The sequence below is a fragment of the Lampris incognitus genome, chromosome 3 (assembly GCF_029633865.1).
Source record: "Lampris incognitus isolate fLamInc1 chromosome 3, fLamInc1.hap2, whole genome shotgun sequence".
NCBI lineage: Eukaryota > Metazoa > Chordata > Actinopteri > Lampriformes > Lampridae > Lampris > Lampris incognitus.
This window is the reverse complement of record NC_079213.1, coordinates 62,333,444-62,350,269: the sequence shown is the minus strand read 5'-3', so window position 1 is coordinate 62,350,269 and position 16,826 is coordinate 62,333,444. Positions and strand designations below refer to the sequence as shown.

The 16,826-nt window shown below is 49.9% G+C and overlaps 1 protein-coding gene across 1 annotated transcript in view; it reads right to left on the bottom strand.

Annotated features, from left to right (window-relative positions):
- Positions 1-9,540: 9,540 nt before the first annotated feature.
- Positions 9,541-16,826, bottom strand: part of mier2 (mesoderm induction early response 1, family member 2) — a 48,087-nt gene continuing 40,801 nt past the window's right edge. Inside the window, exons 10-12 of the mRNA XM_056277101.1 lie at positions 13,822-13,961; positions 13,295-13,392; positions 9,541-9,869 (exon numbers count right to left, since the gene is read on the bottom strand). Of these exons, the coding sequence (XP_056133076.1) occupies positions 13,337-13,392; positions 13,822-13,961 (196 nt within the window). The 3' untranslated portion in view covers positions 9,541-9,869; positions 13,295-13,336. The remainder of the gene's footprint in view (positions 9,870-13,294; positions 13,393-13,821; positions 13,962-16,826) is intronic.

Genomic DNA, 16,826 nt, shown 5'->3' with positions numbered 1-16,826 from the left:
ATGACCAGGTACTCATAATGACCCCGGGGCGTCTCAAAGGCTGTCTTCCACTCGTCCCCCTTTCGGATCCGGACCAGATGATAGGCACACCGGAGGTCCAGCTTAGTGAAGACTGTAGCCTGGGTGAGGGGCTCAAGGGTGGAACTCATGAGAGGAAGGGGGTACTTGTTCTTGACGGTTATCTCATTGAGTTGGCGATAGTCAATGCAGGGTCGGAGGCCCCCGTCCTTCTTCTTCACGAAAAAGAATCCAGCTGTCACCTGGGAGGACGAGGGCCGAATGAGCCCCGCTGCCAAGGACTCGGAGATGTACTCGTCCATCGCAGCTTTCTCGGGGATGGTCAGACTGTAGAGACGACTGCTGGGAAGGGGTGCCCCAGAGTGGAGGTCGATAGCACAGTCATAAGGTCGATGAGGAGGAAGAGATTGGGCCCGGGTCTTGCTGAAAACCTCACCTAACTCATGGTACTCAGGGGGAACAGAGGAGAGGTCGGGAGGCGGGGTACTAGGGGCACGTCGGGGGGATGGGGCGGGAGCAGCCTGGAGACATTGGGCATGACAGGAGGAGCTCCACTCCATGATGGTACCGGAGGCCCAGGCGATGTGTGGCTTATGCTGCACGAACCAGGGGCGCCCTAGGATCACAGGGACTAACGGGGACTGGATGATGTAGAACCGAATTCTCTCCACATGGTTACCTGCTATGGTGAGAGAGACAGGGTGGGTGCGTTGGGTGACGCTGGCCAGGCAGCGCTCGTCCAGCGCGAAGGCCTCCATGGGCTTCTCCAGCGTCTCTAGCGGGATGTTAGCCTTGGCCGCAAACTCCGAGTCCAGGAAACACTCATCAGCCTCCGAGTCGAGGAGTGCACCCACCGTGAGCCGCTGGTCAGCCCAGGCCAGGGTAACGCTAACTAGATGGTTCTGTGGGGCAGGACGGCGGGAACAGGAAAGTCGGCTCACTAGGATCTCCCGGGGCCCCAGTGAGCCTAGTCTTTTGGCCGAGTGGGGCAGCCGCTGATCAGATGTCCCTTCTGGCCACAGTAGAGGCATTGACCCGCCTTGAACCGGGCCTCCCGTTCGGCCGGACTAAGGCGCGTGCGCCCCAGCTGCATAGGTTCCTCCCCCGTCGTGGTCTGGGGCTCGGGGGGAGAAACGGCCACAGGGAAAGAGGGGCGAACAGGAGTAGGGATCCTGTTAGGAATGCTGGACGACTGGGGAATGGAGGGGGATCCACGCAGGGCTCGCTCGCGCCTCCTCTCCTGGAGGCGTCCGTCGATGCGGATGGCGAGCTTGATCAGGTCCTTGAGGGAGGTGGGCTCCTCCCGGGTGGCTAGCTGGTCCTTGACAGCCTCGCTGAGACCTCTCCGGAAGGTGACCTGAAGTGACCGGTCGTTCCAGCCGCTCTCAGCTGCGGCCAGCCTGAACTCCACCGAGTAGTCTGTGACACTGCCACTGCCCTGCTGGATACTGCTCAGCCGAGCACCAGGGTCCTGGCCACCGACTGGATGGTGGAAAACCTTCCGTAGTTCCGCCTCAAAGGCCTCGTAGGTGAGGCAGAAACTGGCCTTCAAGGACCAGGAAGCAGTGGCCCACTGAGCTGCTCGGCCTGTGAGCAGGTTGGTCACGTAAGCGACCCGGGCAGCATCAGACGTGAACATGCTGGGTTGGTGCAGGAAGACCAGCTCACACTGCATGATGAACGTGGCACAGGTCTCAAAGTCGCCATCAAACGGTCGTGGGCTGGAGAGGCAGGGCTCCCGGGGAACTGGGTTGAGCTCCACAGGGTTAACCGGGGCCGCGGGCCCAGGGGGCGGGTTACCCACGACTCCAGGGGCAGGCTGACCCGGCGGCTGGATGGTGAGAGCCGCCGTGATGGTTTGCAACTGCCGCAGGATCTCTGCTTGTTGGCTCGCCAACGCCGCCTGCTGCCTCGTTAGGTTACCCACACAGGCCTGGAGGGGCGGGACCCAAGTCTGAAGATCTCTCACCGCGGCGGAGGCCGCCTCTAGCTGCTGGGTGTGGGAGTTAGTCAGGCGGATCTGTTCGATGAGGGCCGCTCGAAGCGGGCTGGCCGGTACGCTCTCCGTGTCGGCTTGGGTCGTCATGGTCAGTTCGTACTGTTAGGGTTTGTGGAAGACCCCAAGCGCACGACACCAGACAGAGATGGGGTTAGCCGAAAACTGGCGTACTTTATTCAAACATAGGAAGGCAATGAGCGACAAGGAAAAAACGGAAAGTCCAAGGGGGAAAAAAACTCGCGGGTAATCCAAACGGGAACAAGGCAGGATACTTCCACGGGGAAACTTTGCAAGGGAAAAACATGAACCAAGGGCTGGGATGAGTTCGTGGAGAAAAGGACCGTGAGAGGAGAGTCGCCGCTACTGCGGGGAGGTTACAACACGAACTGACAACGGGCACGTGGGAGGCCCCCAAACTTAAGCCCAGCCCTGATGACTAAGCCCGGCCCTGACGAGCCGATTGGCTGCCGGCGTGGGGTGGGCGGGCCACGGCGCGGGGTGGGCGAGCCATAACAGGGCATCGTCTTTAAATGATGTTTCTGCCCAGTCTACAACACGCAGGGCTTCAAATGTTGTGTTACTCTTTCTTGCAGCTGCAAAATGTAATCCCCCAGCGAGGATGAATAATATAAAACATCCATCTCGTCTCTTCATCTCCTTATCAGGAAGAGAATAAAGGTTGCTTACATTCACAGATCGATACTGCCTCTCCTGAAGATTACCGGGATGACGTCACGTGTGGACGCTGGTTCAACCGAGAGTCCCATCCGGTGTTGGTCTCCTGTGAGCGGAGTATTTTTAAGGGTTGCTCTGCTCTTCTTCAGGTCGGCGTTCGACTTCAGCACGTATTCACAGCACGCGTGTCCCCCACAAACCAGCGTAGGTGTGTACTCACAAGAAGAGAGCCGTCCCCATAACAACGCTCCACCCATCCGTTCATCCATTAGCCAAGCCATTTATCACAACTGGGGTCGCGGGATGCTGGAGCCTATCCCAGCATTCATTGGGCGGCAGGCGGGGAGACACCCTAGACAGCCCCCCCCCCCCACACACACACACACCTATAGGGATACTTTAGTACGTCCGAGTCACCTGACCTACATGCAGGGTCCCAAATTAACACTCGCCACCCGCCAAAAGCAGTGGCGCCCCCAGAAATTTTTCATAGGGGTGGCCAAATGAGGCCACTGAAAATCTTGGGCTGGCACACCAAAACCAAAAGCCATGACTGAATTTCGGGAATTCTATGATGCTGTTGTAGTATACTGTATAGGCTAGTGGAAAACTGTCAATATGAGAGTTAAGAAAAATATACATTATTGATTGAAATGAACAGCACCTAATGTAAAATATCAGATAGAAGCATATTATGCATAATCAGAAGCATATTCTGCATATGCGACTCGTGGCTGGGGGGACCAGGGATAGTATCAGGGTGGCCTTGGCCACCCCTGGCCACCCCTTGGGGGCGCCACTGGCCAAAAGGCGAGTAGATTTTCTGATTGGCAAGTAAATCTCAGAAGCCTACCCGCCACATGGCGAGTAACGGGAAAAAAAGAAAAGAAAGTGAAATTCAACCACTTAATCCCCCCCATCTCTCTTGCTCTCTCTCTTTCTCCTCAGCAACAGCAATAACCGAAATTAACCAACCAAAGTGCATTAAAACAATAACATAGCAACAGCAATAACAGAAACTAACCAATCAAAGTGCATTGGAATGTTGCTAGGTGCTACTGGCGGGTAACATGACGCACACACTCGAGAGGAACAACGACAGCAGCACCGTCAACCTCGGTACTAGTCTACCCTATTCTTTCAACTAAAGTTAGCGAGCAACATCAGTTACGTGGCGATATTTACAAGGCACAAAACCACCATCAGAAAGACAACCACGCCCCGTAGAGGAGGAAGAAGCCACCATCACCACCAAACCGGAAAAAAATAAAGTTTAGTGAAAAGTGGAGGTATGGCGATAAAGGAGGCGCCAGAGGCTGGCTGGAGTATAACGCACAGACCGTGATAATGAGTTGCTCCGTCTGTCGCCAGGAGACCAAAAACCGCAGCAGTTCATTCGTCATCGGTAACAAGATAATGAAGGTAGGAAACATCAGGGCACATGAGACCTCCAGATGCCACATCACCTGTACGAAGGCCTCTCGGGCTCAGTCGGAGCCTGTCCTCGCAACATCCTCCGTAAAGGCGCTAATAGGCATGTCCGAGCAGACCAGCATGAGAATGCAGAACATGATTAGGACTGCACAGTCCAGTCCCCCCCCCGACCACAGGCGGCGCTAGCGCAGCGACACACATACCCACATCCGACTTCCCACCCGCAGACACGGCCAATAGTGTCTGCAGGGACGCCCGACCAAGCCGGAGGCAATACGGGGATTCAAACCGGCGATCGCCGTGTTGGTAGGCAACGGAATAAACTGCCAGGCTACCCGGAGGTCCAGGACTCAGCCTTATGTGGTACGCGCTCTACCAGGTGAGCCACCGGGGCGCCAAATTCAACGAAGCGCAAAACGCAAGATGAAGAGAAGTGTCTGTTCTTACCCACCAGCAGAGGGAGTTAGTCTAGCTCAGGGGTGGGCAGTCCTATCCAGACAGGGCGGGTCTGGGTGAAGGCTTTTGTTCCGACCAAGCAGTTACACACCTGTGTCTCCTCATCAACCAGCAGAGTCTCTGCTGAGGAACCCGATTAGGAGACACAGGTGTGTAACTGCCTGGGTGGAGCATGACTTGTTAATAACGAAGCCTACACCACCTCCCTTTACCCTGCCGGTCACCGGCATGGAGGGGTCCATGCAGTGCACAGAAAACCCCTCTGGTTGTGTTGCCCTGTCAGGTGTATTGAGTCTCTGTAAAGCAGAACACACAACAACAGAAACAACAGCTTCCAACACCTCAGCCATTGTTCATTTTAATCGTTTTCTTTTTCTTTCTTTTTTTTTTTACAAAATATAATAATTATAAATCATCATACATCATAGAAGCAGAACAATATATAAATTGCTTTAAAAAAAAACAAGACTTGACAAAAGGCAGTGCTTCTACTCCCTTTCCTCCCCTGGCGGTCACATCCGGAGCCTCCTGCATGTAAACGGACAAACGTCTCAACAGACGTGGATCTCCAACCGGCTCCTTCGACACATCTCACGTATGTTTCAGACAGACATGGGAAATAAATAGAGGAGGGTAGGAGGGTAGGATGGAGGCGAGCCGAGGCTGGGTCAAACTACGATAAAATGTCTCGTTTCTTGTCCTGTGAATTTTGCTTTACCTCATTTTGGGCCGGGAAAATATGACATACTGGTGGGGAAAAAAACAACAACCCCCCCCCACACACACACATTTGCATATGAATGAATAAATAATTGAATTTATCTATTAAGTCCAAGTCTGAGGCCATGGTTCTCTACCGGAAAATGGTGGATTGCTCCCTCCGGGTTGGGGATGAGTTGTTGCCTCAAGTGAAGGAGTTCAAGTATATCGGGGTCTTGTTCAGGAGTGAGGGTAGGATGGAGTGGGAGATTGACAGGCGGATGGTGCAGCATCAGCAGTAATGTGGACGTTGTACTGGACCATTGTGGTGAAGAGGGAGCTGAGCCGGAAGGCAAAGCTCTCAATTTACCAGTCAGTCTTCGTTCCAACCCTCACCTACGGTCATGAGCTCTGGGTAGTGACTGAAAGGGTGAGGCCGCGGAAACAAGCAGCTGAAATTAGTTTCCTCCATAGGGTGTCTGGGCTCAGCCTTAGAGATAGGGTGAGGAGCTCAGACATCCGGAGGGAGCTCGGAGTAGAGCCGCTGCTCCTTCACGTTGAAAGGAGTCAGTTGAGGTGGTTCGGGCATCTGATTAGGATGCCTCCTGCGCTCCTTCCTTTGCAGGTTTTCTGGGCATGCCCAACTGGGAGGAGACCCTGGGGTAGACCCAGAACTCACTGGAGGGACTACATGTCCAGCCTGGCCTGGGAACCCTTTGGGATCCCCCAGGAGGAGCTGGAGGGCGTTGCTGGGGAGAGGCACATCTAGAGTGCCCTACTTAGCTTGCTGCCACCACAATCCGACCCCAGAGAAGCGACTGATGATGAATGAATGAATGAATATTAAGTCCTCAAAAACACATGAGGATGCTCAAATTATGGGATCTATTTGCACTACATGGCATTTTTAGAATATACAGATGTTTAATTTATTCTAAAAGTATGTTCAAATACACGATTTTGTCTAGTACTTGACATGTTTTTACATATTGACATATACATTCATGATTATCTCTGCTGATATAGTCGTTCACTTGCATGAGTGGACTTCAGAGGTTATCATTGCCATTTAACATATTTACACATATACACATATGGGCCTCTTTTCAAAGTACATCACAGCATATTTCAATGGGAGCTCAAGGTAACACACTGCAGTAGTTAATTTAATCAACAAAAACAGCCTTAATCTGCAACGCTGCAATGCACAAAAAACCAAAAACAAAATGAATGCCATGGCGCTCTGGATGGCTCCTCTTAAAAGAATGGATTGTGTTGACTTTTCTGTTCCTTACTGGGACTCAACCCCAAAAAAATCTATATCTATCCAGGCCCCATTTTTTACAAATCAAATCGACCGGTAGGATTACTTGTCCATCCATCCATTATCCGAACCGCCTACCCTGCTCGCAGGGTCGCGGGGATGCTGGAGCCTATCCCAGCAGTCATTGGGCGGCAGGTGGGGAGACACCCTGGACAGGCTGCCAGGCCATCACAGGGCCCACACACACACACACATTCATACCTAGGGAGAATTTAGTACAGCCAAGTCACCTGACCTACAGGTCTTTGGACTGTGGGAGGAAACCGGAGCCCCCGGAGGAAACCCACACAGACACGGGGAGAACATGCAAACTCCACACAGAGGACGACCCAGGACGACCCCCAAGGTTGGACTACCGCAGGGCTCAAACCCAGGGCCTTCCAGCTATGAGGCGACCGCGCTAACCACTGCGCCGCCGTGCCGCTAGTGGTCCTTCCACAGGTTTCCGTAGGGTTACTTGTGTTTGGCCGAAAAGAAGGTCAAAGCTGCAGCACAGAAACACCTGACTGATGGGGGCTGAGCAGTCTTGCTGAAAGTGAAGGACGTCTCTCAGGTGGGTGATATTTGGCTTTGGACCGTGACATCATTTGTTAAACCCCCCCCCCAAAAAAAACCAAAACTGTCTTGTTGGAACTCTTACACTGAGTTGCGATGCGACTAAGGGAAAAAAACAAAAAAAAACAAAGGACATACCATTTTTCCAAATGTCTTCAAAACGGACGTCTATCCAGAAACAGTTAGAAAAAAATGATTCAAATCTCTGTCCTGGTGTGGAGATCCCCAGCGTTGCAGAACCTGAGTGACTGTGTTTGTGTTCAGTGAATTACTTGTACTGTAGTAGCATTTACAATTACACAACACAATATTATATACAGGCTACAAAGCATACTCTGTTCATCAAGTAGATTCTTTAAAGGTACTTTACAAAACATAAACTAGCATGGCATCACGACTGAGCAGAGTGTTGACAGATCACTCTACACCTTGCAAAAACTGTATTGTGACCCCTCAAGTCAAAGCGAGGAACTAGGAGAGAGCATTTGTAAAAAGCCTTCACAAAACCCCCCCCCAAAAAAACAAAAAAACGAGCACACGCACTGAAGTAAAACCCAAAGTCATTGTGCCAGGATTTGCAGGACCATCACACGGTGCTCTCGCATTGAATTCCACTTTGTTTACAAAAAAAAATCATATTCAGTTCTCCACGAAGTGTTTGAGGGGAAATTAAGGAGGACTGACTCGTGTCTCAAAGGTCCAGAGATTGACAAAGATGTCAGAGATGGTGGTTGTACAGACTAAAGACAGACAGTTATCATCTGAGCTGACAAGATGACAGGCTCTTTATAGATAACGTGGAGAAATGCAGCTTGTATTTAAATGCACTGCTCTGATATGATGTGGATAAGAATAATTACGATGCATTCACGCTGCCAGCAACTGTGTTTATTGTGCCACCATCCATTTGTGCTGGTAAACTTGCTGCTTGGGGTCTTGTTCATGAGTGAGGGTAGAATGGAGCGGGAGATTGACAGGTGGATTGGTGCAGCATCAGCAGTAATGCAGATGTTGTACCGGACCATTGTGGTGAAGAGGGAGCTGAGCCGGAAGGCAACGCTCTCAATTTACCAGTCAATCTTCGTTCCAACCCTCACCTATGGTCATGAGCTTTGGGTAGTGACAGAAAGGGTGAGATCGCGGATACAAGCGGCTGAAATGAGTATCCTCCGTAGGGTGTCTGGGCTCAGTGATGGGTGAGGAGCTCAGACATCCGGAGGGAGCTCGGAGTACAGCCACTGCTCCTTTCGACGTGAAGGAGCCAGTTGAGGTGGTTTGGGCATCTGATTAGGATGCCTCCTGGGGGCCTTCCTTTGGAGGTTTACCGGGCACGGCCAACTGGGAGGAGACCCCTGGGTAGACCCAGAACTCGCTGGAGGGACTACATGTCCAATCTGGCCTGGGAACGCCTTGGGATCCCCCAGGAGGCTGGAGGGCGTTGCTGGGGAGAGGGACGTCTGGATTGCCCTACTTAGCTTGCTGCTACCGCGACCCGACCCCGGAGAAGTAGCTGAAGATGAATAAATGAATGAATGAAGTTGCTGCTTTCTAGCTGTGGCTCTGATAAGTGGACCATAAAGGAACCCAGATATGTACATTCCTTGATTTGGAGCAAATGTAGGGACTTTGCATGCCTGGTTTCTCCCGTTTCTAGTGGTTGGTGTACACACAGTGACGCTGTGCTTTGTGACCTCCACTGTGCTTCTAGAAACAATTCTGTGTTTTTTTAATGTCCAGCTAATTGTATTGATGCATCCTCAATAATCCAGGTAAGAAAATGACTGAAGATGTCACTTAGTTGAGTGATGAAACGTATCTGTCAATAAACGTCGTATCCAGATGAACTGATTCAACCTTCTTTGAATGTCCAGTTAATTCAACTGCCTTGGTAGAAGCCGGTCCCGGATACCAATTACCTAAAAGGGATAAACAAGAGTGTCGCTCCACAACAGCCAGGGGTTTCGCTGTATTTCTGTTCACTTCAGAGACAGAGGTCCCCCTATCCACAGAAGAAAAAGAAAAAGAAGAAGTCTTCATTAATCCCCATGGGGAAATTCATTCTTTCCAATTTACTCATTCTACTACTATAAGGAGCAGTGGGTAGTCATCCTTCAGTGAAATATGCAAGACAATGAAGTTTAAACAGTACGCTTCCTGTCTTGGACAATTTTTTTTTCAACTTCAGAGCAAGGTTGAGCACCAATCAGAGCTCTCTCTTTCCCATTAAATCAGGAAGTATATTTGGCTCTTTGATTGGACCACACTTAGTTCACTGGGTGAGGGAACGGGGGTGCTGGACGGGAGGCGGGCACAGGAAACTCCCAAATGGCCCGAAGTCCAAAGGGAGGGTAGCAGGTGAAGGTGGGGAGGCGGAGGGCTGGCCAAAGTCCACCTGCAGTGTCTGCGGGGTGCCGTTCCCACAACCTGCAGTGATGCGATCTCGGCTCCCCAAGACAAAAGGCCCGTGCAGCTGGAGCTGGTAGAAGCCAGTGCTCAGGAGGGGATGCTCGCCAGCGGGGGACAGGGGGTTACCACAGGGCCGCATGGAGTTCCAAAGAGAGGGCTTGGCCTGGAGTTGGTTTGGTGGTGAGGGGCAACATCTACCAGGGCCAGGTCCCCGGAGGTCCTCCGTTGGTGGGAGTGGAGAGAAGGGAGAGCTGAACAGTGGCGGAAGATATTCGCTGACGTAGAGCTCTGACATCCCCCCACCTGGAGTGAAACAGAGGAGTTAAAGACAATACGTTAACCTCTATATAAGATCTACCGCCTGCTCAGGGTAAATTATATTATCACTCTCTGATATAGACACTCGCTAAGCATTTTACATTGATTAAATGTCAGAGGGACGTCGAAATATTATGCATCATCTAGGCTAATGCTGGGTTGAGTTTGGTTGAAAAGTGAAAGGCTATTAAAATATCCAAAAGTATTCTAGCACAATACATAGACTTATATGTCATGTACTTTGTTGAAGTTGTCTGATCATACATAAATATATAATAAATAAAACAGTTAGGTCTAGAAGTGGAAAATTAGCCAGATATATGCCGAGCCAGATGCGAGCTAAGTAAGGCGTAGCCATGTGCAGATTAAGACTAGTGTTCAGCGGGTAGAAGGCATTATTTTTGTTTTTTTAAACCAAGAAATTTTGTTGGTACTAAGGAACAGCCTGACTGCCGCTGCCTCTTTTAACACGAACATAGACTTTATTGACATTAGCCAAGATTGTGTTTGGAATTCTTGTTTTTTAAAGACAAACATATCCAGATTTCCAATATTCAAATGCAGAACAGAATAAACATCAAGCTTATTTATCTATTTATTATTTTTCTTAATCTGTATTTATTTCTATTTTATTTTATCATGTATTTATTTATTTTATTATGGTTATTTTATTTTACTATTATTTATTTATTTGTTTGTTTGTTTGTGTTTGTCTACATGGTGATGGTGGTCGCGTGGCTCGGGTCCTGGGCTGTTCCGGTGGTGTCTGCACACCGCTTGGCATCCTCCTCATCGTATTCTTCATATATTTTATAATTCCATTATAATTCTGCTCATGTCAATTCTTTCAATGTTGTATTGTGTAAATTGTGTAAACACACCATCTATTGCATTGTTGTCCGTCTTGGGAGAGAGATCCCTCCATTGTTGCTCTGCCTGAGGCTTCTTCCTGTTTTTTCTTCCTGTTGAAGGTTTTTTTTTTTAGGGAGTTGTTCCTTATCCGATGTGAGGGTCTAAGGACCCTCACATCGGAAGGAAGTTGTGTTGCTGTAAAGCCCTCTGAGGCATATTTGTAGTTTGCGATATTGGGCTATACAAATAAAATTGACTTGACTTGACTTAAACACAACGTCATATCCCCTTTTACCTTTCATATTACGGTTTACTAGTTTTATCCATACTACTTTTTGTTATCTACGCTACTTTTCTTAAATTTTACGTTACGTCCAAGTGTTACAGTAAACAACACAAAGTTGAACTAGATGTGAAAATTTACCCGGCAAATAAAACTGATTGATTCTGATCCTCACACAATCCTGACCTCTTTTAAATTTATTTACTTCGATTAAATTCGTTTTGTTGGACATTTATATTATATTTTTAAATGAACTGAGGTTCAACATTTAAAGAAAAATAATTCATGTTTATGGAGGTAACACTAAGGGTGGTCTGACAGGACGCGGAAGCAGGGCAGGCTAAGCTAACTGCTAGCCCATGCAGATCAGCAGTTCCGCCAACACCGAGGGCGGTATGGCGGCAGCCTCGCCTAGCCTTGGCTGTGTTTTCAGTGTGGTCGTGTGGAGTGCAGGGAGGTGTGTTGAAGGCGTCTAGCTGGGAGAGCTGGCGCTGGATTGGCTGAGGGAGCTTGGTCTGCTACATCCTGTGGGCCCAAGGACCACGGCCCTGACCGGAGCTGTGCCCGAAGAGGAACACACCCAGCGGGAATGACAGGATGTGGAAGCGGGGCAGGCTAAGCTAACTGCTAGCCCATGCAGACCAGCAGTTCCGCCAACACCGAGGGCGGTCTGGCGGCGGCCTCACCTAGCCTTGGCTGTGTTTTTAGTGAGGTCGTGTGGAGTGCGGGGAGGTGTGTCGAAGGCGTCTAGCTGGGAGAGCTGGCGCTGGATTGGCTGAGGGAGCTTGGTCTGCTACATCCTGTGGGCCCAAGGACCATGGCTCTGACCGGAGCTGCGCCCGAAGAGGAACACACCCAGCGGGGATGACAGGATGTGGAAGTGGGGCAGGCTAAGCTAACTGCTAGCCCATGCAGACCGGCAGTTCGAACAGTCATCCTGGCTGGCGTTCGTTCTCCTGGACAGTGATTTTTTTTTTGTTTAGTTTAGATATATGTGTTAGTTTGGATATATGTGTTCTTGTAGTTCTTGGATGTGTGTCGGTGTCTTTGTGTTGCACTGCTGTGGGCTGGGGGAAACGATGGTTCATTTAATTTCAGGTGCGCAAGTGCATGAAATGAAACAACAAAGTGTTTCTGATTCTGATCCTGATCCATGCGTCCCCTGAGTTAGCATTTACTTCTTGTAACATTTGCTAAAAGAAGGAGGTCATAGATGTGGTGGACATGGACCCTGGGGAGGAGGTTGTTTTCCTGCAGGGGTGTTGTTTGGATTTAATCGAGTTTACCGGACACTCATATTGATCAGCGAGGTTGACTTTTGACAGAGAGGAATGCAAGAAACCCCGCCGTCAGGTTAAATGAGATTGTCTGGACGCCATTTCTACTAGTCAATCAATCAATCAAGTTGCATTTGATATAGCGCTTTTCTAGCTGCAACAGCCACTCAAAGTGCTTTACAGTAGTAAACTGTTGAACATGAAGTAATATGTACAGCGGTACAGAGTGTACCTTTTATTGTATCACTCATGTAGTCCTCTGAAACTTTATTTAAATCTTGAAAAAAGCCCCAACATTGGGTAATTATTAGCCACTAAGGCAAATAAGCCCCCACTGAAGTAACGGGGTGGAAAGGATACGGTTTGATAGTTCAACTGTTTTTAAGTTAAATCTACCCAGAAACCAAACATCTACTTTAAAGACCCTTTCACCCTCCCGCCCCACCCCCCGCCCACTCATAAAAAGGAAGTCTTATTCCAGGTGTTTCATGTATTTTTGGACCCCCCCCTTTTTTTCTCCCCAATTGTATTCGTCCAATTACCCCACTCTTCCGAGCCGTCCCGATCGCTGCTCCAACCCCCCTGCTGATCCGGGGAGGGCTGCAGACTACCACATGCCTCGTCCCATACATGTGGAGTCTCCAGCCGCTTCTTTTCACCTGACAGTGAGGAGTTTCACCAGGGGACGTAGCGCGTGGGAGCATCACGCTATTCCCCCCCAGGTTCCCCTCCTCCCCGAACAGGTGCCCCGACCAACCAGAGGAGGCGCTAGTGCAGCGAACAGGACACATACCCACATCCGGCTTCCCACCCGCAGACATGGCCAATTGTGTCTGTAGGGACGGATGACCAAGCCGGAGGTAACACGGGGATTCGAACTGGCGATCCCTGTGTTGGTAGGCAACGGAATAGACTGCTGCGCCACCCGGACGCCCCTCGTGTTTCAGTCTTTTAAACTTCCTCTCTGTCTGTTGTCTGTCTGTTGTCTGCCTGTTTACCTGCAGGCCCTGCCTGCTTTCTGCAGCCAGTGTGCACCAAGCTCACGGCTTTAAGAGAAAGCGTGGCGTTCGTCTGCGTCGGGGACGGCCCTCCTCCTCTGAAGTTCCATATGAACACACACACACACGCACACACACACACAAACGTGCATAACACATGCATGCATGACAATGCGTCCACACCCGCACACACACAGACAACAAATCAAAACAATGGGCAAAACAAGTAACCAAATGTGGTAAGAGAACATTAAAACTGCTCCAAATCATAGAAGGAGAACGTGACATCAAACAAAAGCCAGAGCATGTAACTCAAGATGAGACATCCATATACACAAATGGAATGAGAAGACAGCGTTGTGGACAGGCTGATGCTGAAGTGACTTGGAGGTGACTGGACAAAATGCCGAGTGCTTGTGGGACACATGTAACAGTCCCTCACATGTGGTAACATCCGCCCATGTTTAAACTGGACTGCCACCTCGTCAAGCCTCTGTTTTACCCCGCAGGTCTGGTTCCGGTCTTACCTTGTCTGTCCAGGTCCATGCTCGGCTTTGGAGATGGGGTGGACTCCTGCAGCTGGGGGCCCATGGAGCCGTGGGACAAACCCCCGGAGTTACTGCTGCCCTCCAGCTCCCCCGCATCACCGTCCTGATCCATGTCCTCTCTGTGACATGCAACAACACCACCTCATGTGACAACTCAACAAAACAACAGACATCACTGACGACAGGGCACATCAACAGCACTCCTCCTTGTGAGGAGTATTCGGTAGTACATGCAGACACTTTGAACCATAGTGGTGGTGAGAGCGTACTCTGGTAGCTTAGAGTAGCACCAAAGTGGGCATCTGGGTCGCATAGTGGCCTATTCTGTTGCCTACCACCATGGGGATCGGCGGTTTGAATCCCCGTGTTACTTGGTCAGGTGTCCCTAGACACAAACGGCCATGTCTGCAGATGGGAAGCCGGATGTGGGTACGTGTCCTGGTCGTTGCACTAGCGCCCCCTCTGGTAGGTCGGGGCACCTGTTCGGGGGGGAGGGGGAACTGGGAGTGTTAGCGAGGTCCTCCCACATGCTACGTCCCCCTGGTGAAACTCCTCACTGTCAGGTGAAAAGAAGTGGCTGGAGACTCCACATGTATGGGAGGAGGCATGTGGTAGTCTGCAGCCCTCCCCGGATCAGCAGAGGGGGTGGAGCAGCGACCAGGATGGCTCGAAAAATTGGGTGGTTGCCAGATACAATTGGGAAGAAAACGGGGGGGGGTCTAAAAAAAGAGAACAAAGTGATTACAATCTCTATATTAACCCAAGCTCCCCAAAACAGAGACTAAAAGGTAAAAGTATTCCCATGACTGAGGCAGAGGTTTAGGCCACTCAAGCAAGAGAATCTTATTCTTTCAGTTTGCCCCCCCCCATATACATTTCCACTGTATAAGGCAGTGCCGTGGAAAGTGACACAAGAGCAAAAGGATGCCAAACCACAAAACTCATAAGCTGCTATCAAACTAAGTCGATGTAATGATGGCATTTATAATAATCTTTATTAGCCAGCTAAATATTCATGTTCTTATTCACTATTCTTCTCAAAGCCTTGAGGAGAGAAATTACTTTACTTGGCTGTTTGCTTGGTTATAACAACATCCATCCATCCATCCATCCATTATCCGAACAGCTTATCCGAATGGAGCCTATCCCAGCAGTCACTGGGTGGCAGGCGGGGGGACACCCTGGACAGGCCGCCAGTCCATCACAGGGCCGACACACACACACACACACACACACACACACACACACACACACACACACACACACACACACACACACACACACACACACCTAGGGACAATTTAGTATGACCAATTCACCTGACCTACATGTCTTTGTACTATGGGAGGAAAGCGGCGCCCCCGGAGGAAACCCACACAGACACGGGGAGAACATGCAAACTCCACACAGAGGACGACCCGGGACGACCCCCGAGGCTGGACTACCCCAGACAACCCAATAACAACATCGTCACAAGATTTAACTGCAGCAGGTATTTCACTTGTTTAAAGGAAAGTGGGGTTTTAAGACATGGTGGCACGTCTTGTTAAAACAGACGAAAAGCACTGCGGAGGCACAGCGTTCCATTTCTATGACTGTCACGGGAAAAAAAAATCTAGGAGATGGACATCATTTACAAAAGATCGCTGCAACACCAGTTTAAGGTCACCAGCACAGCTCTTATCGTGCCAGAAATAAAGCTTGTGCAAAGAGCACAGTTGTTCAAGAGCAGCATAAGAAGAGAGGTTTGAGCGAGGCCGTTGCTGGCCGGGAACTGCAGCGCCTACTGTGAATGAATAAATAAACAAGCTGGGGCGCAACTGAAAGCGCTTCTCAGAATCAGAGTCGTGGGATGAGTTAATGGGATGGTCACATGACTCTATAAACTTACTTCATAGTATCAGATCTCAAATTCTAGCATATGATGGAGTTGCACCCTGTTGTTCTCCTCAATCTGTACGTTGTCTCGCTGCTTAAAACACCCTCTTTTTTAAGCTTCTCCCTTCGATTAATGACCGCACTGTGGTGAAAATCAATAAATAACATCATTTCACGTAGATTCAAGTGATCAGACTGATTCCTGCAAGAAGTAGGCGGTCACTAAAATGGTTGGTAATAGCGTGTGGAGCCGGGGCACTTCTGGCATGATCTCCTCTGGAGTCTTCTGGTTGCCAGTTAGATGATGACTCACTCCTGGCTGCATGCTTGTTAAAAAAAAAAACTGTTTCACCTATACCACATTTCCATGGGGAAAGAAAGCAAAACAAATAGAATAAAATAAAGGCTCAATCTCGACATCACTTCCTGCTATACTTTGCTCCTCCCTCCAATTATCTCGTTTCACCAATAACTACAGTACTCTCCACACTGAAGATTTGGTACCGATTTTGCAGACACTTTACATTTTTTTCTACATCCCTCCAAGGCCCTCCCGATAGAAGTCACCTATTTGCCCCATCCTTAATGGATGACACAGTCTAAAAGGAAAGTTTAAGGACATTCCAAGACCTATTTGTAAATGACATGTCAAGATTAGGCACTATCTCACCTCCTGTTTTCCTAATTCTCCTGCTCTCCCTCCCAAACAGCCCTGAGACGAGCTTATAATTTTACTCCCCCGACAGAGGGCAGCTATTTCCAACATATATATTCAATTATCATGGGCGGCATGGTGGCGCAGGGGTTAGCGCGATCGCCTCACAGCAAGAAGGTCCTGGGTCCGAGCCCCGGGGTCGTCCAACCTTGGGGGTCGTCCCGAGTCGTCCTCTGTGTGGAGTTTGCATGTTCTCCCCGTGTCTGCGTGGGTTTCCTCCAGGGGCTCTGGTTTGCCCCCACAGTCCAAAGACATGTAGGCCAGGTGACTCGGCCGTACTAAACTGTCTCTAGGTGAGAATGTGTGTGTGTGTGTGTGTGTGTGTGTGTGTGTGTGTGGCCCTGTGATGGCCTGGCGGCCTATCCAGGGTGTCTCCCCACCTGTTACCCAA